The sequence below is a fragment of the Cebus imitator genome, unplaced genomic scaffold, assembly GCF_001604975.1.
Source record: "Cebus imitator isolate Cc_AM_T3 unplaced genomic scaffold, Cebus_imitator-1.0 Scaffold33, whole genome shotgun sequence".
Taxonomy (NCBI): Eukaryota; Metazoa; Chordata; class Mammalia; order Primates; family Cebidae; genus Cebus; species Cebus imitator.
The window spans coordinates 1,411,556-1,438,583 of record NW_016107348.1 but is presented as its reverse complement, the minus strand read 5'-3'; the positions used below and the strand labels follow the sequence as shown (position 1 = coordinate 1,438,583).

The 27,028-nt window shown below is 35.3% G+C and overlaps 1 protein-coding gene across 5 annotated transcripts in view; it reads left to right on the top strand.

Moving 5' to 3' along the window:
- The window catches only part of ACBD6 (acyl-CoA binding domain containing 6), a 210,863-nt gene that overhangs the window by 49,436 nt on the left and 134,399 nt on the right, over positions 1-27,028 (top strand). For all 5 annotated transcript variants that reach the window (XR_001823808.2, XR_001823809.2, XR_001823807.2 and 2 more), the window contains exon 4: positions 13,301-13,383. Coding sequence is in view for 1 of the 5 variants with exons in the window: in XM_017524446.2 (XP_017379935.1) it covers positions 13,301-13,383 (83 nt within the window). In the remaining 4 variants the exon portion in view is untranslated. The remainder of the gene's footprint in view (positions 1-13,300; positions 13,384-27,028) is intronic.

Below are 27,028 nucleotides of genomic sequence, written 5' to 3'. Positions count from 1 at the left end.
TTCTAATTCTGTGAAGAAAGTCACTTGATGGGGATAGCATTGAATTTATAAATTACTTTGGGCAGTGTCGCTATTTTCATGATATTGATTCTTCCCATCCATGAGCATGGAATGTTTTTCCATTTGTTCTTGTCCTCTCTTATTTCCTCAGGCAGTGGTTTGTAGTTCTCCTTGAAGGGGTCCTTCACATCCCTTGTAAGTTACATTCCTAGGTATTTTATTCTCTTTGTAGCAGTTGTGAATGGGAGTTCACTCGTGATTTGGCTGTTTGTCTATTTGGTGTATAGGAATGCTTGTGGTTTTTATACATTAACTTTGTATCTTGAGACTGCAGAAATTGTTTATCAGCTTAAGGAGATTTTGGGCTGAGATGATGGGGTTTTTAAAATATACAGCAATGTCATCTGCAAACAGAGACAATTTGACTTCCTCTCTTCCTGTTTGAATACCATTTATTACTTCTCTTGCCTGATTGCCCTGGCTAGAACTTCCAGTACTAGGTTGAATAGAACTTCCAATACTAGGTGAGAGAGCGCATCCTTGTCTTTTGCCAGTTTTCAAAGGGAATGCTTCCAACTCTTGCCCATTCAGTATGATATTGGCTGTGGGTTTGTCATAAATAGCTCTTATTATTTTGAGATACAGTCTGTCAATACCTAGTTTATTGAGAAGTTTTAGTATGAAGGATTGTTGAATTTTATCAAAGACCTTTTCTGCATTTATTGAGATAATCATGTGATTTTTGTCATTGGTTCTGTTTATGTGATGGAGTACGTTTATTGATTTGTGTTTGTAGAACCAGCATAGCATCCCAGGGATGAAGCCGACTTGATCGTGGTGGATAAACTTTTTGATGTGCTCCTGGATTCTATTTGCCAGTATTTTATTGAGGATTTTCAAATCGATGTTTTTTTGTTGTGTCTCAGCCAGGTTTTGGTATCAGGATGATTCTGGCCTCATAAAATGAGTTAGGGAGGATTCCCTCTTCTTCTGTTGTTTGGAATAGTTTCAGAAGGAATGGTACCAGCTCCTCTTCGGAGCTGAATTCACAGAATCCTGCTGTGAATCCATCTAGTCCTGGGCTTTTTTTGGTTGGTAGGCTATTAAATGCCTCAGTTTCAGAACTTGTTATTGGTCTGTTCAAGGATTCGACTTCTTCCTGGTTTAGTCTTGGGAGTATGTATGTGTCCAGGAACGTATCCATTTCTGTGAGATTTTCTAGTTCATTTGCTTATTCTCTGATGGTAGTTTGTATTCCTGTGGGATCAGTGGTGATATCCCCTTTATCATTTTTTATTGTGTCGATTTGATTCTTCTCTCTTTCCTTCTTATTAGTCTGGCTAGTGGTCTGTTTTGTTTGTCTTTTCAGAAAACCAGCTCCTGGATTCATTGATTATTATTTTTTTTTTTAAGGGTCTATCTCCTTTAGTTCTTCTCCAAAGGGTCTATCTCCTTCAGTTCTGTTCTGATGTTTGTTATTTCTTGTCTTCTGCCAGCTTTTGAATTTGTTTTCTCTTGCTTCTCTAGTTCTTTTAATTGTGATGTTACAGTGTCGATTTTAGATCTTTCTCGCTTACTCCTGTGAGCATTTAGTGCTATAAATTTTCCTCTAAACACTGCTTTAGCTGTGTCCCAGAGATTCTGGCACGTTGTTTCTTTGTTCTCACTGGTTTTAAAGAACTTATTTATTTCAGCTTTAATTTCGTTATTTACCCAGTAGTCATTCAGGAGCAGGTTGTTCAGATAGAAATGATCCCTAAAAGTATAGTTTTTCCTAGTTTCTTTAAATGTAGTTTACTGAACACATTTTTTTTCATTTTTCTCTCCTTTTTAAATTGAGACACTAAAATTCACCCACTGTGTTCACCCATTTAAGCGTACAATTCAGTGGTTTTTAGTATATTCACGAAGTTGTACAACCATGATTACAATTCATCTTAGAACATTTTCATCTCCTCTAAAAGAAGCTCCATACCCTTTAGCTCTTAGTTTCAATCTTCTCTTTTCCCCAAGCCCTAAGCAACCATTAATCGAGTTTCTGTTTCTATAGATTTGTCTATTCTGGTTTCAAATGGAATCATATAACATTTAGTCTTTTATGACTGACTTATTTTCATTAGTATGTTTTCAGGGTATTCTTTCACATTGTAGCGTGTATCAATACTTCATTCCTTTTTGTGGATGAAGAATCTGTCGTATGGGTATGCCACATTTTGTTCATCCATTCATCTTTTTTTGGACATTTGGATTCTTCCCACATTTTGGCTATTTTGAATAGTGTTGCTGTGATCATTTGTGTGCAAGTTTTTGTGTGTATATATAGCTTTATTTCTAATGGATATATACCCAGCAGTAGAATTGCTGGATCAAATGGTAACTCTGTTTAACTTCGAAGAACCATTGGACTGTCTTCTAAAATGGCTATAACATTTTACAGTCCTGTCAAAAGTGTATGAGGGTTCTGATTTATTTTCTTTTTGATTATAGCCATCCTAGTAGGTCTGAAGTGGTATCTTACTGTGATTTCAATTTGCGTTTCCCTGATGACTGATTATATTGACCATCTGTTAATGTACGCATTGGCCATTTGTATCTCTCTTTTTTTTTCACTTATATTTCCCTTTCTTCTCTTGTTCTAAGACTGTGATCTTATTATTAGAATGACTTTATTGGTTGTTTAGATTAATTTTCTGTCTTCAGATTATTCCAGCACACAATCTTTTGGCTTCTATTGGAAGACTCCTAATGAGGGGAAATTTACTATTAAGAAATTGGCACTGTTTTTGAAGAATTTCAGTTGTTAGGGGCTTCTTTTTGTATTGGGCCAAAATTTATTTCACTGTTTTGGTATTGTTATTGTTTTCTAATCTGTTATGGTTTTTGTTTTTAGGCCCACATAGACTAAGTTCAATTCTTTATATCCTTCAGAGGTTTTAAGACAGCTTTTAAGTCTCCTCGTCTTCAGGCCAAATATTTCTAATTTCTAAAATTGTTCATCTTCTTCACCATCAAGTCCCACTACCTTTCCCGTCATTCTGTATAAACAAATTTCAGTTTTTCAACACCTCTTTTAGAGTATGGCCCTTGGAATTGAACAAACTATTTGAAGTATAGTGTGACCACTGCAGAGTAGAACTTTTCTCTCTTTTGAACATTATACTTGTACTGATTGTGGCTTAACATTACCTTAACACCTCCTGCAGCCACATTACAATGTTAATTCTTCTTTAACTTTCAGTGAACTAAGATCCTGTCTTTTTTTATACATTCTGTCAATGTCTGTTCTATACTAAGTTCAGTACTTTATGTGTACCCATTTTAAATTTTATTTTATTTTATTCAACATCTTATTCCCACATTTAGAATTTTGGGGGGTGTTCCGAATGTGATATCTGGTGTGTGAACTGTCTTTCATTGACCCTGTCATCAGGAAATTTGATTAACAGGCTTTTTTATACCTTGAATCAACCATAATGAAAGTGGCCTATAGAACAGTGTCAGAGACTGACATTGCTGCTAGAAACTTTAGTGGAGATTGATATGGATCCATTTATACATGGCTTTGACTAAGGCACTTAGTAATAATAAAAATAATCATTGTTACATACAGCATTCTTACTATGTGCCGTGCACTGTGCTAAGTATGTGAGACACCTTATTCTATTTAGTCCTCACCATGACCCTATAAAGCAGGTACTATAATTATCTGCATTTTCTGCATGAGAAAACCAAACCTTAGGGAAGTTAATAATTTGGTCTGAAGTTATACAGCTAATAAGTGGCAGGGCAGGGTTTGAACACTATCTTATTCTAAAATTCATTCTTAAACTTTACTATTATGTGAAAACCCACCTTATTTGAAGTTATGCCTTATTTTTCTTATCTGTTTATTCATATATTAAGCAAATAATTATCAAGTTCTTACTATGTGCCAGGCACTGTTCTGCCTCCAGGATACATCAGTGAGCAAAAACAGATACTTCTTGCTCTTAACAAAATTTATTCTACCACTGGCAGATTTAGGAAATTGTGAGCATAGAATGAAGGGGTATTATTGGTTTATAATTTTAAATAGGGCGGCAAGGGTAGGCTGTATTGAGAAGATAAACATTTGAATAAGCACTTTAAGTTGGCAAGGGAATGAATTACTCAGATAACTGGAAGAAAAGATTCCTGTTCATTCCTCCTTAAGATTATTCTGCAGTGTTTAAAAGGCCAGAGATCATTCCTTACGATGCTTTTTGGTTATTTTAGGGAATCTAAAATATACTGTCTGGGAAAATACTTCTTCATCTCTTCATGTCCTACGTATTGCAGCCTTAAGATAAACTGTTGTTAGCTTATACCTAAATAAGAGGAAAAACCTCATACAGGCTAAAGGAAGTTTTATTTTAAACCCTTCTTTCCCATTTGATAACTTCTTCTTTGATGAAATAACACATTTCTCCTTTTTTCAAGTGGGGAGCTGGAGAGTCCATGAAAAGAATATTTCTAGTTATTTGTCCTCAATAAGTTTCTTCTTGAATAGTTTGGAATTCCCTAGAGGACATAATGTGTTGAGTCCATTTTGAGAAGCTATATATATATATATATATATATATATATATATATATGTATATTTAAAAAGTCGAATTTAAAGGAAATAGAAGAAAAGCCAATGAAATAGTAAACAAACGTATACTGGAGAAAAATCAGCAAAGCCAAAAGTTGGCTCTTTGAAAAGATTAGTAAAATCCTAGCAAGATCAAAAAAGTGGAGAAAAAAGACAAACCAATAACAAGAATGAAAAGGGACATCACCATGTATCTTAAAGAATCAAAAAATTAATAAGTAGATCTGATGACTAGCCAAGTAAATGGACTATTTGGAACAAATGGAAAATTTTCTCAAAAAAATACAATATGCCAAAGCTGACAGAATAGGAAACAAAATCTAAATAGTCCTGTGCCTATTAAAGAAATTGAATCTTTAATTAAAAACCTTTCTGCATAGAAAATATCAGTCCCAGATAGCTTCACTGGTTCATTCTTCCATTTATTTGAAGAAGAAATAACACTAATCATGTACAAACTCTTCTGGAAAATGGAAAAAGAGGGAACACTTCCCAGTTCTTCTTTAAGGCCAGAATAACCTTGACACTAAAGTCTGGCAAGAATGATACGGAAAAAGAGAGTTATGAACTGGACCAACTGAGATCAGCTCAGTCCGGCCCAGATCAGCTAGACCCCCACAGACTGATGAGCTAAATAAATGTTAATGTTTTATGTCACTGAGGTTTGTGGGGTATTTGTTATGTAGCACTATCCTATCAATAGATAACAGATACAGATAATAATATTCACTTCATAAAAGTTGCTTTGAAACATAAATGAGAAAAAAATGATACAAAAAATGTCAGTTGGTCGGAATTAATAATATTCATTAAAATATGGGGTGGGGGAGAAAAGCCCTTAGCAAATCCAATTTAGCAACATAAAAAAATAATAGTATGTCATGATGAAGTAGGATTAATTCCAGGAATGTAAGGATGGTTTAATTTTGGAAAAACAGTGTAATTTGCTATATTAACAGAGAAAAGGTGGGAACAAATAATTATATTAACAGAGGGGGAAAATATTTGACAAAATTTAGCAGTCAGTCATGATAAAAACCTCTTAACAGCTTTTAATAGGAGGGAACTTTCTTAATCTGTTAAAGAATGCCTACAAAAAGCCTATGGCAAATATCAAACTCAAATATTTTTAAACTTTGCGTATTTGTTCAATGTTTTCAGCCCATAAGTTTGTACATAAGTTCATAAATAATGTATTTTTAAAAGTAGTAATCACAAAGCAATAGATGCTACATTTCATGTGTTATCCTTCACTATGATAACATTGATTTCTACATGTGAATTTCTGATAGCATTAGTTAATACTCTCCTGTGTACCTAAAATATACATTCATACAAGTTTGATTTAGTTACTTAAATCTTGCTTATAACTAACACTACTTTTGTTGATGGAACCATATCAACCAAATTTTGGACTGTGAATTAAGAAGTGTAAGTTGGGTCGGGTGCAGTGTCTCATGCTGTAATCCCAGCACTTTGGGAGGCTGAGGCAGGCAGATCACTTGAGGTCAGGAGTTCAAGACTACCCTGGCCAACATGGTGAAGCCCCGTCTCTACCAAAAATACAAAAATTAACCAGGTGTGGTGGCAGGCACCTGTAATCCCAGCCACTCGGGAGGCTGAGGCAGGAGAATCACTTGAACATGTGGCGGAGGTTACAGTGAACTGAGATCATGCCGCTGAACTCCAGCCCGGGTGACAGAGTGAGACTCATCTCCAAAAAAAAAAAAAAAAGTGTGAGTTGTAGGTCAGTGATATGTTCTCCATTTTATATCCAGATGACTTGCTTGCACATTTAGTCAATGGAATGTAGATAGTGGGCCTGCACATCATAGCTTCAAGGAAGTCTGAGAAATAAGGTATTGAGAATTCTGCTGTTAGAAGTTGAGATTCACAATTTGGGGAACGATTAAAATGTTGAGATAGTATTCATACTTTGGTAGGCCACAAATAACTGATGTTTACTAAATTGTCCTATCAGTCTCTAAGTCTCCCTCTTATGAAATCATGCAACTAAGGTGGAGGCAAAAATAATGGAAAAGAGAGAATGGAATGGAAACATACCTACTTTAGCAATACTAATCTATTTCTTTGTGTATTCCTATTCATGCGTTACATTAACAATTTATGATATTTGGAATTCTGGGAGGATGGTAGTCGCTGTAGCATAATTTTTGAATAGTCCTGCTTCCTTAACAGAATAACTAGGATAGCATAACCAAAAGCTCTTGAGCAACATCTGTAAGAAAATTAGTTGATTAGAGAAAATAGAGACAAACCAGCTACCAGATTTGTATTCTTAAAAAATGAAAGAAAAAAAATTGCATGGCATTGGCATCTCTTTGAAGGAAGCAGAAGGAAGCAGTAGAGTACCTTACTTTTCTGAGAATGGCAGATTTCTAAAATAGCCAACAGGTAAAGCTTAAAGGGGTTTTTATGCACTTCAGTTCATGGCTGAGTACAAGAGGCTCATGGTAAGGTTCTCTAGAGCTGTCTGCGCTCTAAGCTTCTAAAATTAACTAACCAAAACTTTGTTCCAGTATAAAGCTTTGTATTAGAGCAAGCTACCGGGAATTTAATCAAAATCAAGTAGGACAGCAAGGACAATAAAGATTAAAGGAAAAAGAAGAACCAGAGGGGGCAAGAGCTAAGTATCCCAGGGTCCAAAATTTTTACCACCTCATGAAAACAATAAAAAAGGAGATAGAAACCCCAAAATCTATCCTAACCTATGTTTCTGTCTTTAAAATTTGACAATATTAAATTTAGGTAAAGATGACCAACAAAAAGGATTGTGGTTGAATCTCATACCAAGTTGTAATAGTTAAGGATTGTATGTTTTTCTTATAATATCCAGAAGTTGTATTATTGGTGAAAATAATTAAAGTGTGCTTAGTATTTTTATGGGTCTTGGTAGGATTGCCATATGCTTTACAAGACGATTAGAGCTGTTAACTTTTTAGTACCTAGTTCACTATCATTTTACTACCTTATTTATCCTAATGTAGTTAAAAGTTCATTGCTCATTGTTGCTTTAATTTGCATTTTGTAAATGATTAAGGAATGTCAAACATTTTCCCAAGTATTGGTGTAACATTATTGGTGTATGTGAATAGAACCTTAAACCTGTGGGTAACTTCAAGTGTCTAATTGTTGCTTACTTATAATCATGGCCTGTTTATCTGTTGAGTCTTAATTTTTTATTTTTTTATTTTTTTTAATGAGGTCATTTGGATATATTATAGAAATAGTAACCATTTGTTTTGCTTGCTTAAAATAGTTTCTTCTTTTTCTGTGTATTTTTGAGACATTACAGAAATGCTTGTTTAAATATTTGAATCTTTTGATGTTTTATTGTTTGCTTTGATGTTTATAATCTAACAAAAGTTATAATTTCTGAACAGCTATGATAAATACTATATTTAGAATAATTTTCTAAAGAAAACCTAAATTGTGATCAGAGTTACATTCTAGAAAATTAGTTATAATGACCTGAAGGTAATTTTCCATGATAGCCGTTTAAAAACAGTGTTAAATTGAGTAAAAATACTAACAAATGTAAGTAACTTACATATTGCACCTTAGTTTTAAAGTACTCTAGAACCAAGACAATTGACAAAAGCCAGGAAATAGACAAGAGTAATATAACATTTATTCTTAAATTCCATTGTGGGGTGGTAGAAAGCAATTTATCATTTTTGTTTTGTTGTTACAAAGTAGTAACATTTACTTGGTGGACAATGAGGGAGTCTTTGGAGTTCTGTTGATCATATTAATTATATGTAAAAATTATCTCATATTTTTGTGGTATAAAGTGTTTGGTTAAAAAAAGCGTTCTTCAGTCTTTTCATCTTTTAAAAATGTGTTAGCTAGTGTACGTAGTATATATATAAAAATGTTAGGAAAAGCTGAAATTTGGAGGATTCCATAAAATACTTGCACGTATAATATCTGTTCTCATTGCTTTTATTTAAAAATTATTTTCCAATGCCAATTTAAGCATTTATGCAATGTTTCTAGACAATTGACATTTTTATAAATGTCTGTGGTTTTTTTCGTTAGTTTGTTTTTGAGATGGAGTCTCATTCTGTCACTGAGGCTGGAGTTCCATGGGTGATCTCAGCTCACTGCAACTTCTGCCTCCCAGGTTCGAGCAATTCTCCTGCCTCAGCCTCCCTAGTAGCTGGGATTACAGGTGTGTACCACCATGCCTGGCTAATTTTTGTATTTTTAGTAGAGACGAGGTTTCACCATATTGGCCAGGCTGGTCTCAAACTCCTAACCTCGGGTGATCCACCTGCCTCAGCCTTCCAAGTGCTAGCTAGGATCATAGGCATGAGATTGCACCTGGCTAAATGTCTGTTTTCTTAAAGGTTTTAGGAAATGATTTTTCAAAATACTGCTGTGTGTTTGTGATTTTTTTGTTTTTGAAACGAAGTTTTGCGTTTGTCACCCAGGCTGGAGTACAATGGCCCGAACTTGGCTGACTGCAACCTCTACCTCCCGGCTTCAAGCGATTCTCCTACCTCAGCCTCCCAAGTAGCTGGGACTACAGGCATCCACCACCATGCCCGGCTAATTTTTGTATTATTTTTTTTCAGTAGAGACGGGGTTTCACTGTGTTGGCCAGACTGGTTTCCAACTCCTGACCTCAGGTGATCCACCCGCCTTGGCCTCCCAAAGTACTGGGATTAAGGCATGAGCCACTGTGCCCGGCCTTGTGTGTTTGTAATTTTAAGAGAAACAGGTTTAAAATGTGCATTTATGGAGCTTCCCTTTCTTGAAAATTTTATAAATGTTATTAAGTAGCAGCCAACAATATTTTCATGGTAAAGTTTTCTTTTTAATGCTGCTAGTGACAAATAGTAGATGAGATGAAATCAGTATTCTTACTTTTCTGTGTTGAAATGAATAGCTATTCATGTTTCAGGAAAAAACAATTGCGTATTTTAAAAGATTATTAGAAAAGTGTTCCTTTTTTTAAGGGTTTAGAATTGTAGTATTAGTCTGTCAACTAAATTATGCATAATTTATCAGAATAATTTGGCTTCAGAGTATTTCTTTTAATTTTAAAGTTTTCTCTTTTAACTAATGAAGTACTTTATGTAAACATTAAAAAAGTACACTTAAGGCTGGGCATGGTGGCTCACACCTGTAATCCCAGCACTTAGGGAAGGTGGAGGTGGATGGATCGCTTGAGCCCAAGAGTTTAAGACCAGCTTGGGCAACATGGTAAAATCCCGTCTCTACCAAACAAACAAAATTATCCGGATGTGGTGGTGCTTGCCTGTCCCAGCTACTGGTGGGGCTGAGGTGAAAGGGGATTGCTTGAGCCTGGGAGGCAGAAGTTGAATGAGCCAAGATTACCCACTATACTCCAGCCTGGGTGACAGAGTGAGACCCCATCTCAAAAAAAAAAAAAAAAAAAATACACTTAGTAAACAGACAACATTTTAATTTAGAATATTGTCATTGTTTAATAATGGTTTCCAAAATAGCTTGGAGAAGTGGTATAATTTAATAGAAAGAACACAGGCTTGGAATATGAAAGGATCTTGGTGTGAATCCCAATTCTGCCACTTATGTGGCATACTTCACCTCCTTTCAGTTTTTGAATCTGTAAAATGAATATATATTTATGTGTCATCGAATCTTTTTTGTTTTTTGTTTGTTTTCTTCTTTTGTAGAGACAGGGTCTTACCATGTTGTCCAGGCTGGTTTTGAACTCCTTAGCTTAAGTGATCCTCCTGCCTCAGCTTTTCAAAGTGCTGGAATTAAAGGCATGAGCCACCATGCCTGGCAAAGTCTAAGGCAGATATTTATTCAGTTTTTAATATTTTCAAAATCTACATGAATCTGAAAATGGTGTATTTAACTGGCTTTGTTTTTTCTTTCTGCACATTACAGAAAATAATGGTGCTTCTTATAATTGAGGATATCTTAAATTAAATAAAATGCAGTGATAATACCAGCTTTATAGACTTGTTTTGAAGTGGAAATTGGATAATATAAGCACATGGAAGATATTCCTTAAGTACTAGTTTTCTTTCTCTTTTTCTTATAACGAGATATGTTAGTTTTTATGATAGTTTGTTCGGGGGATTTGTTGTTTTATTAGGAGAATCAGAAGTTTAGAGCTATTAGGTAAAGACTCAGGCGTCAATATTTTAAGTTCTCACATCACAACATCTTGTATCTATATTGCTGAAACACTTTTACTTTGGAGAAATGGCCATGTTTTGGGCAATAATAATTATTGTATTAGCTAACACTTACATAATGGTCACTTTGCACTGATTACTGTTCTATTTATGTATAAATTTAAGTCCTTAAAACAACCATATGAAATAGTTAGTGATTCCCATTTTTACAAATGAGGAAACTCAGGAAAAGAAGTTGATTAATTTTCCCAGAGTTCAACAGTTATACTACAAACGGATTAAACAAACCAGTAAAACAAATCCAAAAAAGGTAGCACACAGAAGCAAGAAACCTCTTTGCATAGATTAGCCTAATAATCTTAGGAATACTTTTACAAATAGAAGAAAAAGTTTCACACGGTTTCAAATATTGACTCTGAAACACTGACTAAGGTGGAGTCTGAATCAAGTGATAAAGATTTAGCCAACAACTTATCCTTTCCCTTTTGAGTGAAGAAGCATTTTAGTGTTTCAACTAATAGAGTCTCAGGCAATGTAAGAACTGGCAAATTTTGTCCTGTTGGCTGCCAAATTGGACTCTATTTAATTGCTGATGCAACATAAAAATGACTTAATGGATTTTGAGTAGAGAGAAATGGAGTAAACTTCTAAGCCTCTATGAGAGAAATTTCACTGGAGTAGAAGAGGGTAAAGTAGCCAGAGTTTACCCGCTCTGGCCGATGAAGTGGATGGAAAGGAAAACTAACGAATCTTTAGCATCCTTATTCTGGATTTAATCTGATAATGGCAGGTTATTTTTACAATATTATTTCTGCCTAAGTTATAGTCCCCCCTCCCCCGCCAACAAAACATTCTGACCAGCATTCTAACGTGTATTTGTGGAGTTGCTTTAGAAAGAGGAACTAGTCCCAGGAAAGGGGAATGTATTTAGAATATATCATAATCAAATTTTGGGGGGACAGGTTTTTCCTACACATTTTAATTAAAAGTACTTTATTTCTTATTTTTGTTGTTGTTGTTGTTGTTTTGTTTTAAGAGATGGAATCTTGCTCTGTCGCCCAGTTTGGAGTACAGTGGTGCAATCTCAGCTCACTGCAACCTCTGCCTCTGGGTTCAAGCAATTCTTCTGCCTCAGCCTTCCAAGTAGCTTGGATTGCAGGTGTCTGCCACCATGCACAAATAATTTTTGTATTTTTAGTAGAGATAGAGTTTTGCCATGTTGGCCAGGCTGGTCTTGAACTCCTGACCTCAGGTGATCTGCCCGCCTCAGCCTCCCAAAGTGCTGGGATTACAGGTGTGAGCCACTGTGCCTGGCTTTATTTCTTATACTTAAAGATATTCATTATGTCTGTTTATGAGTGAAAAAGTGAAAATAGCTTAATATACAACTGTCAGATAATGCTTAAGCAAATTATGTTACGTTAGTACAAAGACTATTATGCTGGGTTTAAAGTTAATGTTTATAGGACTTCTGTTCCTGGGAATGGTGGAGTAATAGGGACGGGATTTACCCTTTTGCCAAAAACAAGAAGAAAACCAGATGCATGGCTAAAATTACAGATAAAACAGTAATTTTCAGAGATTGTATTATAAGCAGCGTAAAGTTACAAAATCAGGGAAACAAACAGGCTGTGCCTTACAGTTGCCTCTGTTTATTACCTGGCACCATTTTCCAGGCTGCAAGGAAGGGGAACCCAAAATGGCCTGGCAGCCTCACCAATTTGAACTAGAATTTGCAGGGCTGAATACCAGAGAGGATGATCCTTTATTAGCAGTTGCAGAGATCTGCAGAGGGGTCCTTTGACTGAATACTAATCTATGCATGTATAAGAGGAAACTATTAATAACAGGGAGTTTTGATTTTTGCAGGATGTCCTGGCCTAAAAGCTGTCAATGCATGGGATTTTGCAGAGGTTGCACTTTGATCCCTATAGACAGTATTATCCAGGTTCATTGCTTCCACATTACATGTTTTAGAAGAATCTTATTACTAAATTAATGTTATTCTTGTGTTTTGAGACCAACATAGAGGGGCAAGACCCATTGAATCCTTGAGTTTGGAAAGTATTTCTTTGCAGTTTGCTTCTTTTTTTCTTTTATTTGCGATCTAAACCGCCTTTTTATCTGTCTTCTACCTTTTCTCCTTCCTTTTTTTAAACCTAAAAACATTTTCTTTATAATTCAGTTTGAACTTTTACTATAATGTAGCTTATTTCTTATTTGGGAACTTTAATTTTATAAACCTAGATATGATTTTGCTAGAAGAATTGTTTTTTTGGTGGCTCCAGAAGGTTGTACTGGAATACCTTAGATTGCCAGCAGGTACCCATTCCCCTCCTGTGATGACCTGAGTCCTTTTGCCTTTCTGTTACCACCGTAAAATTTTTACTAGGGTTTGAAGAAATGGTTGAGGGTAAAATTCTTAGTCTTTCTTGGCAAAATGACATTTTGTAACTGATTTAAATACACATTGTTTTAACCCATTTGTCTTTTTTTTCACTTTTTTTTTTTTTCCCCCTTCCCACAGGTACCAGAGAAGAAAGGAAAAGAAAGAAATACTGGTTTTGGTGGGCCAGTTATTAGCTCTCTATATCATGAAGAAACCATCAGGTAATTTGTCTTCTGATCTTTGATAATTGGAATATATATGCATGTATGTGTGTATGTGTGTTTGCATGCGCTTATGTATATATGTACTATATATTTTTAATTTTGAAATCTTCAATTTGTGAAGCATTCTTTCTTAACATGAAACTGATTTGGTGGTATTTGCAGCAGGACAATAAATGACAGGAAATAATTTTTTAGGTGTATAATCTTTAAAATCAATTAAATGCCTGAATCAGTGCCAGATAAGTGCGTGAATAAGTGATGATAATTGCTTTTCATCAGTGTCTAATAATAACTGTCTCATTCAGCGATTTTTCCCTACATAAGTAGTTGGCAGGGCAAGATTTTGTGTCTCAATCTAAAGCTAAGGATTTTTGTGTTAATTTTCCTCAAAATACTATTTCTTTTACAGATTTTAATTTTTATAATTTAATTAAAAGTTAATTTGCTCCAAATTAATAGTTATTTTGGAATATAAAATGATATAGCCACTGTGGAAAACTGAAGTTTCCTCGGAAAGTTAAAATAGAATTACCATATGATCCACCAATTCTGCTTCTGGGAATGTATCCAAAACAAAGCAGAATCTCAAAGACATATTTGCACACCCATGTTCATAGCAGCACTCTGTACAGTAGCCAATAGGTGGAATCATCTGTTGACAGATGAATGTATAAACAAAATGTAGTATATGCAATGGAATATTATTCAGCCTTAAAAAGGAAGGAAATTTTGGACCTTGAGGACATTATGCTAACTGAAATAAGGAGTCACAAGAACACACTTAGTGATTATACTTACATGAGGTATTTAGAGTAGTCAAACTCATAGAAACAGAAAGTAGTCAAAAATCAGAGAGAGAGTAAAATGATGGTTGCCAGGAGCTAGCGGGTAGGGGAAATGGGAATTTGTTTAATAGGGACAGAGTTTCAGTTTTGCAAGATGATAAAGTTATGGAGATTACACAACAGTGTGAATATACTTAACACTACTGAACTGTACACTTAGAAATATTTTAGCTTTTAGTTTTTGAGAGTGAGGATCATATTTTACCCATCTCTGCATCCTCACTATCTGAGGAAAACCCCCAAACTTAGTAGATGTTCAGTGAAAGTGCTCAGAACTTGGGAGGTAGCTACAGCTGCTTCTTTTAAAGAGCTGATAGTTTAGTGATTATTGCTTATATAGGATTAGCCTAATAACCCTATGGTAAAACAGAGAACTGCTGGTTTGGTTCCGCTGTGATGTGCCCATCCTCACCTTTCCCTTAAGCAATAAAAAATGTATAGGCTATTTTTCTTTCCTAGCTAGATAAATAAGTTGAGATAGTTTCTTAACTTTCCTTTAAAAAAAAAAAAAATCACTAAGCTTAAGTTTCTAACAATATCAATCACTTATCTATAAATAATAATGATCTTTATTTCGTGTGCCATTTTCCTTAAGGTTACCCAGACTCTAGTATTTTTTAAAATGACATACTGAATACAGTTTCTTTTAGAATGGCTGATGACATGACTGATCGCAGTAGCTTTACAGAACATGAAGCAAATCAAATGTACTCCAGTTGCAGTGAGAGTAGAAATCCTGAGATAGAGTTAAAGAGTTAAACTGTGTTGGAAGGGTTAATCTTCCTTCCTTTATCCCCCACCCAATTGCTAGTGAAGTGACTCTTAGATTTAAATCAATATTTAGAATTTTGACTGTGATAAACAATGACAAAGAATAATATAGTTTATTTTTTTTAGAGATTTTAATTCAGCTCAACACACTTTTATTGAATCTGTAATGACACAGTACATTGTGAATATTTGTGCTTCTCAGCATCTTCACTTTTGAATAATATTTTCTTACTACTTTTGGCATTTTTATGAAAGTATATTTAATAAATATTATTAAGTGAATGAAATATGAACCTTCGCTGTGGGCAAAACTGGTTAGATTTGGCCTTTTTTTCATGAAGTCTTCATTAAGTATTAGTCTTAACGATATCTAAATCTTCATATTCTGAACATACTGTTAAGAAAGAGTAAGAAACAATGTGAACAAGCCACTGAAAGCCTTTTAAGTATTACAAACACAGTAATTTTGTTACTGCTACAGCAGATCAGAAATTACAGCAACTAATTATATTCTTGTATTGAGAGAGTTCTTTTTATAGTGTAATAGAATTCCAATGTAACAAATTAGGCCATAATGAAAATTGTTATGTACTGAAATGTTGGATTATTCCAGTGAAGGGCCAGATCTAGCCCCTGTGATTTCTTAAGTATCAGAATGCAGTTGCAACAATGAAAATGGTCTGTTTTTTGAAGTTATGTCGTCAAGTCATGCTTGTATTTTGGTGAAATATAATGTCTGGTGTCTTATTTTTTTAAGAGAAAGTTGTGCTTTAATTGATGTCAACTGCAATTTCTTGGGAGAATTATGTTCAGCTGAGGTGAAAGTAACTAGGTTCTAGAATTTTAGAAGCATCAAATGGTGGACTTGGATAAAAGCAAAAATTTTTTTCTATAGTACCATCGTTTTTAAAAAGGACATAAAATAGTGTATTTTGAAGGTTTGTTTTGATACTTTATAAACTCCAGATTTTTTGCATTTGTAAAGATTAGACAATTCAGTATCTAATAAATCCATTTGGTTAAGTTTGGGTTCTATTGTTGTGGCAGCTTTTCTGATGAATGTGTGTTATATAATAGATGATAAGTTATGAGCTTTAGTTTTAAGGTAAATGTTCTTGAGCCAAGGGCCATGGGGCCAATTCTGAGCTTGCTTTCTGCTTTTCACCCTGTCATAGAAAGTATCAATATAATGTCAGAGGTTCAGATCTCTCTGTTAATCTCACAGAGCTCTGACATCAGTTCTCATTCTGAAGCTAGTTAATTGTTCTGTAATATAATTGAGGGGGTGTAGTAGGCTGATTCTAATTAAATACAAAAAATTATGGATCCAAACTGCTGACATTCAAATGCTAGTTCCATTACTTACCAGCTGTGTGATATTGGGCAGTTACTTACCTGTAAAATGGGGATAATTATAGTACTTGTCTCACTTGGTACTTAGATTACGTGAATGCATACACAGGCATCCTAGAAGAGGATCTGATATAAAATAAGCTACTATGTAACTGTTAGTTTTTATAATATTTTAATTCAGCAGAGGAAGCACCTACAGAGGAGCTAGGAGCTAATGCTAGGAGCTAAAATATCATGGCATTCTGGTTATATAATTAAATACAAGTTGTTTGCTTTTGCAAAAGAAAATGGAATACAAGGAAGGGCGAGCCAGTGCTTTTAGAACTGTGGAAACAAGAGAGTAACAAATCTTACAACAGGGAGTTACCTCTAGTTTTGACATCAGCTGTGTTTTTCATTTATACTGCAGATGGGCAGAAAAAGCACTGGTTAATAAGCATAGGGGTTTGTAGAGTGAAATGGTTCTGCACTACATATACAAGAAATTGCTCTGGTTACTTGTATGCCTTAAAGATTTGATCTAGAAGTTTGCACATAAACTGAGAAATTAGAGCAAGAATTAAAAATACAGTAAGTGAAGATTGAACAGTACCCACACCACCCTACAATAAGATTTGGTCCTCCCTGTTATATTTTGTAGTTTGATGTCATGTAATCTATTAGAATTTTATTAATTCCACTTACACAGACAGCCATCTGGACCTTCTCTAAGCAAGACCAGACCTAGTATACAACTGAAATGATTGATGGGCTCTGGAATTGATTAGTTGTTCTGTGAGACAAATGAAGTGTTTTGGCAGAAAATACCAGAGGTCGCTGCTTGTGGTCAGACACAAAAGCCTGCAGAATTTCAAAGAGATTCTTTCATCGTTGACTTATAAAGTTTCCATTTTTAAACAATAATGGATTTTGAAAATATTTCCCAGATATCTTTTCATTGGCTGCTCTCTAGTCCTGATTATAAATGGAAGAATATAAGTATAAAAAATTAGAATGAAAGTGATTTTTTTATGCTTTAATTTTGTATTCTTGGTGAAATATGAACTAGCTTGGAAGTAGCATAAAAGCTTGTCACACATAAATTATACTCTAAAATTTTCCTGAAGGAGATATGATTGGAGAAAAAGCTGTAACTTATGTAGTTTTATTGTAAATTACTTCTAAAATCAGATGGTATAAAATTCTATTTATTTATTCAAAACTTCACAGTTAGATTGCAGCCTGTTTTTAACAAATCTGCTTAAAGATTCTTAAGCTTCCAGAGTATGTGTTATACATATTTGTGTTTTAAAAAATGAATATTCAGCTTTTTATGTGTTTAACAGGCCAAGTCATTCTGGGACACTACTATCCTAATGACACTAGTGCCTTTAGCACCAAAAAGCTTCCCCCCATCTGTTTTGCTGGTGGTGGTGTAATACTTGCCTATTTCACCATGTTGCCTGTGATCAACATTGTGTTAACACCTTGGTGATAGGTGATAAATTGGATGACATATGTCTTGTTACATTCTGGTTATTCTTTGAGGACTACACAAGTGTGTATAGGCAAGTGGGCAACTCCCCCTGGAGAATCTGACTGCTCAGAATGAACTTGAGTTATGGATTTATTCAGCCTGTAAAACCTCAGCTGGCATAAATAATTGAGAAAGCAAAGGTTTGTCTTTGGTGCATACCTCAGGGACTCATGGTTGCCTTCCTTCTCTCTACCTCCCTTTCTTATGAAAATGATTCCAGTTGCACTCCTAGATAATAACACACCAAGCAATTAAAAGCCATGGGTGGCTGGAGAGAGGAGAAAAGGTTTAGTTAATGAGCTTTTCCTCTTCCAGTGCCCATGAGAGCCTCAGGAATGACAAGGCGATTAAAGCGAAGAGATAATTATAGATTATGTGAAAATGGGTCCCCTGGGACACGTGGGTCTTGACATAAACAGTAACTGTTGTAAAAGTCTCCTGGCTCTCATATTCACCCTTTGCTAGCGTGCTTCATTTACCTCCAGTGTGCTCAGTGTCATCATGCCAACCAAGCATATACACAAATCTAGCCCTTTCTGAACCAAGGGTCATTCATCAACTAAAACCATCATCTTCTCTTCTTCTTTCTTTCTTTTCTTCTTTTTTCATCTCCTCTTTCTTTTTCCTGCTTTACTCTCTTTCCTGTCTACCCCATCTAATTTTTCTTTCTCTCTTTCCCATATCCTTTATGTAGTACCTATGAAATTCTTATTTACAAAGTTTGGTGTGTGTATGTATGCATATATAAAGATATATAGAGGTTATGGGTATACTGTATCCATTACAGTAATAAGCAGAATATGTATTACAAATAATATGAACAGGGCCCCTTACCATCTCATCTAATGCCAGTTTTCCGCTCACCTCCTTGTTTGCTCTGTTCCAACCACATTGGCTTATTTTCTTTCCTTGAAGTTCTAATTTGTGTAGGATATGAAGAATGATCCCCAGCTTACAACATATGCTAAATTCTTAATAATGATGACAGTTAATATTCATTGACCATTTATTACATGCTAGTATAGTATCCATACTATATCTATTCTCTTAATCTTTAGGGTGACTGTATTAAATATAGATGCTATTAGTATTCTTGTTTTACAGAAAAGGAAACTGAAATTCAGAGAAGTTAGCTTCCTTGCCCAGGGTCACATAGTAACTCTGCTCTTAATTACTGTGCTATACTGGCTCTGGAAATGTTTGAGGAATTATTATAATCTCTAATTAATGAAATGAGTCTGATAGTTGTTACTATTTAATATGGTAAGTATTTTCAGTTAAAATTTTTAAAATAAAATTTCTTTTCCATTTAATGTTTTAGAAAATGTACTTCACTGGTAAAATCTGAGACTTTAGTCTTTCATTTATCAATATACAGATGATGATCTTTCCTTTGGATCAATTGTCTTACTGATTTTAGACTTACCTTAATGGTTGAGAATGTAACTCAGCTCTGTAGAGACTTTTAGGAAAGTGAATCTGTGCTTTTTCTGATATGGCCACTGATTTTCCAGAGATTGATCAGAACTAAACTACATTTTATCTTATTGGCATTTAAAGTATCAGAAATTTTCAATCAACTTTGTTTAAAGTTAAACAGCTTTTAAGGGGTGAAAATGCATTTTTAGTAAATGGTGATTCTTTGACAACTTAAAGCAAAAGGAGGGTAAAGGATCTATACCTGGAAAATGTAATGCCAGCAAAGGATGGTTTGATAAGTTTAGAAGGAGGTTTGACTTTAGAAAGGTCACGATAATAGGAGAAACAGCTTCTTCTCACCAACAGGCAACAGATGAGTTCTTGGATGCCATAAAAAATATTATTGAAGTGACAGAAGAAAATCTAGGCAGTACTATTCAGGACATAGGCGTGGGCAAAGATTTCATGACAAAAATGCCAAAGCAATTACAAAAAAGCCAAAATTTGCAAATGGGATCTAATTAAACTAAAGAGCTTCTGCACAGCAAAAGAAACTATCATCAGACTGAACAGACAGCCTACAGAATGGGAGAAAATGTTTGCTATCTACCCATGTGACAAAGTTCTAATATCCAGAGTCTACAGGAACTTAAGCAAATTTATAAGAAAAAAAAAAAAGCATTAAAAAGTGGACAAAGGACATGAACACTGTGCAAAAGAAGATATACGTGCAGCCAACAAATGTATGAAAAAAAGCTCAACATCAGTGGATCATTAGAGAAATGCAAATCAAAACCATAATGAGATACCATTTCATATCTTTCTTTTAATAGAATGGCTGTTATTAAAAAGTCAAAAACAGATTCTGGTGAGATTGTGGAAGAAAAGGAATACTTTATACATTGTTGGTGGGAGTGCAAATTGGTTCAACCATTGTGGAAGACAGTGTGGCAATTCTTCCAAGATCTAGAGGCAGAAATACCATTTGGGTCAGCAGTCCCATTACTGGGTATGTACCCAAAGGTGTATAACTCATTCTGTTATAAAGCTATGTGTGTGCATATGTTCATTGCAGCACTAGTCACAATAGCAAACACATAGGATCAACCTAAATACCCATCAGTGATAGGGGGGATAAAGAAAATGTGGTATATGTACACCATGGAATACTATGAAGCCATAAAAAGGAACAGGATTATGTCCTTTGCAGGGACATGAATGGAGCTGGAAGTCATTATCCTCAGCAAACTAATGCAGGAACAGAAAACCAAATCCCACATGTTCTTGCTTATAAGTGGAAGATGAATGATGAGAACACATGGACATGTGGAGGGAAATAACACACACTAGGCCCCTTGGTGGGGCGGAGCAAGGGAGAGCATCAGGAAGAACGGCTAGCTAATGGATGCTGGACTTAATACCTAGGTGATGGGACGATTTTGCAGCAAACCACCACGGCACACGTTTACCCATGTAGCAAACCCGCACATCCACATCCTGTACATATACCCCAAATTTAAAAGTTGAAGAAGAAAAAAAAAAATCATTGAGGAGAAAGGATATCTATTTGCATGAACAGATTTTTAATATAGACAGAAGTGCCCTATTCTGAGAGAAGAAAAAATGCCACAAAGGACATTTATTAGTAAGGAGGAGAAACAGGCACCAGGATTTAGGGCAGGAAGGGATAGGCTAACTCTGTTTTTTCTGCAAATTCGGGCAGGGTTGTGATCAACACTACGCTTATCGATAAAGCTGCTAACCCCTGTGCCTTGAAGGGAAGTGTTAAACACCAGCATCTGGTCTTTTGGTTGTACAGCAAGAAGACCCGGACAACGTGAACTCTTTTTCTGGATTAGTTCCATTGATGCTTTTTCCTTGAAGTCAAGAAGTACCTTTCTAGTTAGAGGACTGCCTTTTAAAGTTCTTTCAATATCAGACAATTCTCCAGCCACTCAGAAACTCATGCGTTCAACACCGAAGGCATCAAAGCAATCTACTTGCTCCCAAACACAACATCTCTAATTCAGCCTTTAGATCAGGGGGTTATAAGGACCTTTAAGGCTCATTATACATGGTACTCTAGGGAAAGGATTGTCAACACTATGAAAGAGAACCTAATAGAACATCATGAAGGTCGGGAAGAATCCATTGGAGATGCCATCATTATAGAAAGAGCCGTGAAAACCATCATGCCTGAAGCAATTAATTTCTGCTGGAGAAAACTGTCTACATGTTGTATATGACTTCACAGGATTTATGGCAGAACCGATCAAGGTAATCTTGAAAGACTGTGAGTATGGCAAAAATGTGTGGCAGGGCAGGGGCAGAGAGTTGGTTTTAAGATATGGATCTTGAAGAAACTCAAGAGCCAATAGACACCACACCAGAGGAATTAACAGAAGACGGCTTGATGAAAGTGAGTGCTTCCAAACCAGATGGATATGATGAGGTACAAGATGTAGAATAAACAGTGCCAGAAAACAGATTGACATTAGACAGTCTTGCAGAAGCATTCTGATTATTTGAGACTGCTTTTGACTGTTAGGATCCTTCTATGTTATGGGTACCCAAACTAAAGCAAATGGTAGAATAAGGATTGGTACTATTAGAAAAACTTTTAGAGAAATGAAAAAACAAGTCAGGCAGAAATTAGGGTGTATTTTTACAAAGCTACACTGAGTGTGCCTGCCTCACCTGCCACCTCCTCCGCCTCTGCCAACCCTGAGACAGCAAGACCAGCCCCTCTTCAGCCTATTCACTGTGAAAACAGCAAGGGTGAAGACCTTTATGATCTACTTCCACTTAATGAATATATATTTTCTTTCTCTTATGATTTTCTCAGTAACATTTTCTTTTCTCTAGCTTACTTTAGGAATATACTGTATAACACATATACAAAATTTGTGTTAATTAACCATTTACATTAGCGGTAGGGCTTCAGGTCAACAGTAGGCTACTAGTAGTTAAGTTTTTGAGGAGTCAAGTTACATGCAGATTTTTGACTGCAGGGGGTCGGTACTGCCCACCCTCCCTGTTGATTAAGGGCCAACTTAGACAAATTCCTTTGGTCATTCACTAGTCCATTGGGTACTGTGTATTTTGAACCTACCTTATTACCTCCTCGACTCCTGAACACCGTTATTTAAATAACATTAAGGAAAAAAAATGCCATCATTTAATTGTGAGATGGTGCAGATGATAAGATTCATAGGAGATGTTAACATGAAAAAATTTCCATTTAGAATCAGTGAAATATGACAAGGTAATTAATAGTTTCCAAATGTCTCTTTGTCATCCAGGGTTTCAAGAACGATTTTAAGAACAGTGCAACACACAACAAAGCACTTTATTAAGCACTTGGATATGAAGGCTAGACTTCTTGAACGTGGTTACTGCCCAAGAAATGTTTTGCCTTTTCCAGGGATTAAACCAAGGTTTTTCAGAAAGGACACTATTTGCAAGATTTTACCTGAGCATCATAGTGTAGATTCTCATTTGTTGTCTTTGGTAAGGTTGAGAGTCAAAAACAGTATCCTAAAACATAAAATCCACATCTGTAATTTTAATTAGATATTAATTAGAAGTGGGGGTTTTCAGTGTGCTAAGTATGACAGCCATGACTATTTAGTCCTTGAGATAGAAGTTGATTTTACCTATTTTGCTCCTTCCAGATAAGTCTTTCTCTTTTTTCTTTTTTCTTTTGTAAGAGACAGGGTCTTGCTCTGTTGCCTAGGCTGGAGTGCAAGGGTGTAATCATACCTCATTGTAACCTCAAACTGCTGTGCTCAATTGATCCTATCACCTTGGCTTCCCAAATAGTTAGGACTATAGGCACACACCACCACACCTAGCTAATCTGAAAATATTTCTGTAGAGGCAGGGTCTTGCTATGTTGCCTAGGCTGGTCTCAAACTCCTGGGTTCAAGTGATCCTCCCTCCTCGACCTCCCAAAGTGCTGGGATTATAGGTGTGAGCCACCACACCCAACTCCTTATAAGTCTTAAACCAGCTTCAACACCTTTGAGTAAGAATTTTTTTTTTTTTTCAGGGAGAGAAACATCTGTAAGTAAAATTAATATATGCCCGTACGATTGTTTTATATTTATAAATTAAAACATGTTTTAATCTCAACTTATAAAATATTGATGGTTTCACCATATCAAAGATTATATAAAATTATTTTATTTATAAAATGAAGATTATATATGTGAAAAATTATATTTAAAAGAATCAGCATTAGACTTTGAGTTTTGTATTTGGCATACACAGAATGTTGAAAAACATAGTTGAAATCAGTGAGATGGCAGCATTATTTTCTAACATTATATTTGAACAGAATACATTCCTTTGCCTTTCAGATCAATAATGTCTAGCTGTACATCCAACAAGTAAATTAGGAACTTAAATTCCTACAAAGAAGTAATATTTACTAGCTGAATTTTGGAAGATAGTATGCAATGCGGGATTTTATCCTGGAAAGACTTCCTCCAAAGGAACTTCACAGAGTGGCATTTTTGGTGAATTACCATTGATCAGGGTCCATTTTTCAACCTCAAAGATGTAGAAAAAAGATCCATAGATGGAGCAGACCTTTAGGGACAAAGTAGGAATAATAAAATTGACCCAAAACTGAGGTGTAAACTAAAATGCTTATTTGTTTACCAAAGGGACTATGTCTTTATAGTGATTGAAGTGCTAGGTCCCTCCTTTCTGAGAATTGAATAGTCTAGAAAAACAGATTGATAGTTAAATGATCATTTATGAACATAAAAATAGAGCCAGGGAAAGTGTATTATTTTGGGGATTGCCTTAGCCATGGTCCTAATGAGACCTCATGAACGAACTGTCTTCCACCAGAAAAATTCCTCAGAATGCTTTTGGGCGTTAGTCTTGTGGTTATACTTCCTAGAAGTATACTAACTGTAGTAAGGAGAGAGTTGTAATGCCTCTCCTTTACAAACCAGGGGAAGAGTGAGCAGAGGGAATGTGGAAGAGAAGAATGGTAATGAAATAACTGGCACAGGAGCCCTTTCAGGTAGATCAGTTCAGTAAAGAATGCATTTATCTCAAGTTGAGGAGCTGGAAATTGAGTCACTTAAAATGATCTATACCTCCATATCCTCTTAAAGGTGTTTGTGTATCCGATAGAGCCCACATATATGCATTCCTTAGTTTGAGGAATTATGGCGTTTGTTTGTATCTTTGTAGATAATGGCTTACTTTCTTTGAATTTTCATTCATGAAATAGATACTTATGCAATTGCCTACTAGAATACTTTGTTTTATATCTGATTTCCAGTTGCTTGATAAATATATGGATTGAATTGAATATTTGTTGAACGTGCCTGTTAAATGGATTTCCAAGCTAGTTTCTTCCATAATTTTTGTAGTTAAATGGACTTTATATGTCTTGCCATGAGACCTATTTGAAATATTCTTTTGGTAAAAAGATGCCATCTGAGTAGAAATTGGTACAGATAACATTTTTAGAAATGGGCAAGGATCTTCCTGTGATTGGGTGAAAAAGATAGCCATATTTAAACACTATTCCTCTTTCCCATAAAGAGTGCTCTTATGTTTCAAAAGAATTTCAAAGAAAAACGTGATTATTCTTCAGGTATATAAATATATTTTCTGTCAATTTCAGAAAAAAATGTAGTAATCTAAAGAAGAAACTTTCTGTTTTGTGCTAGAGATTACATGGGACGTCCTTTAAGGTAGCATCATAAAGATAACTCACAGTCATCTATAGGTAATTAAATATGATAATTTTTAGATGCACATTCAACAAAGAGGAAAAAAGATAACTGAGTAAAAAATCAAGAAAGGAAAATAAAGATGTGAAAAGACGTTTATTAAAGGCTGTACTGTGTTTCATAATGATTGGATTCATTTGCACGTTATTTTATTTCAGATAAGCATGGATACAGTGGGCAATATAGACTATGAAAGACTGTATTGAGCTCTTAGAGAACTGTAGAGAGAGAATTTAATTTACACATTGTACATGGTTTTGTTAGGGGTGGAAATAGGGAATGATGTTGCTCCAGCTGTTTCTTCATTTTGGCCACTAGGTGGTGACATTGTATAAAGACAGCTTGGTTGTGGAGGTTAAGATACTCAAAATTTGGTGTGGGACTGGATATCTATAATTTTTTAATATTCATCATTCAGCCTTGTGACACATTTTTGGTGATTTTATTGGACTTCTCTTTTTAATATTTATATGTGTACACTATCCTGAAGTATTTTGTTAATATCTCTGTGCCTAGCATATTTAGTGATAAACTGTATATGATAAACAGATACTTAGATAAACAAATGCCACCTGCCCTCCAAAGAATTCACAAAGCAAAACAAACTAATTGTTACATTTGATGTGTCTAAGAAACATATTTAAGATCTATTAAATGAAACAGAAATTTATGTGTGTTTATACTGTGTTTACTTTTTTTTTTTTTTTGAGTTGGAATCTTGCTGTCACTGGGCTGAAGTGCAGTGCCGCGATCTTGGCTCACTGCAATCTCTGCCTTCTGGTTTCAAGCAATTTGCCTTCCTCAGCCTCCCGAGTAGCTGGGATTACAGGTGCTTGTCACCACTCCTGGCTAACTTTTAGTAGAGTCAGAATTTCACCATGTTGGCCAGGATGGTCTCTATCTCCTGACCTCGTGATCCGCCTGCCTCGATCTCCCAAAGTGCTGGGATTACAGGCGTGAACCACTGTGCCCAGCCTGTGTTTGCTTTTTTTATTTTTTTTATACTGCTTGTAGCATAGGTATACATAAAGAGGGGCCACTCCAAAAACCTTTTCATCTGTGAATAACCGTTATATATTACTGTGTATGGGTAACCCACATGTCAAGGATCCTTCTGTGCCCTACCACCAACTTCCCATTATTTTCTAATTCAAAAACAATTGGTGACTAGCATTGTAGTATTCCTATGACTTAAAAAGACTCAGTCCCTTCTGTAACGGTTGAGGTTGGTGCCTCTTGAATTAGTGGGTTCTCTGTTACTGGATTAGAAGAAAGTAGGTCCCTATTATCCTTAAATTGAGTCTCTGAAGGCATTCTTTCATAGACATGGTGTTTTTAATGGTGGTTAAATATAGCTAAAGTGGTATTATATGCAGCCCTACTTTTTAAAATCAGAATTCTCTTTTCTGGGGTTTGGCCTCACTTCTTATTTTCTTTACAGAATAAGTAATTGAAAAAGCATTTTCTCTTCTGTACAACAGGACCTTTTCAAGTGACCATAGTCCTATTAAACATGATTTCTTACTTAAAACCTACCTCATTTTCTCTAGCAGGAAGCAAGTTGTTTCTGCTCTGTTCTCTTATAGTCCTTTCTAAGGATCCAACTTTTACCTTATGCTGATTGTGTGTAAATTTTTGTTGTCCCAACTATACTGCTTGTGTCTTAAAGGCAAACTTTCTGGCTTAGCCTTGTATCTGTTATCAACAAATTCTTGTCCAATGCCTTACATGTAGTAGGTGCTCAATAAAATACTTCAGATGCTTAAGGAACGCTTAGATGGCTGATGCCAAAGTAGTGTGTTTTAAGATAATTAGCAATGACTGGAAATAACTTTCTTTATGGCACAAGATGTTTAGATTGGCTTTTAAGATAGAAGAACTCCTATGGCCAGGTGTTTTGCTTTCTGATGAATGGATGCTATGGCATTGCAGTTTATAAAACACAATAGTTTGATTTTTGGAACTCAAAATGCATTCCT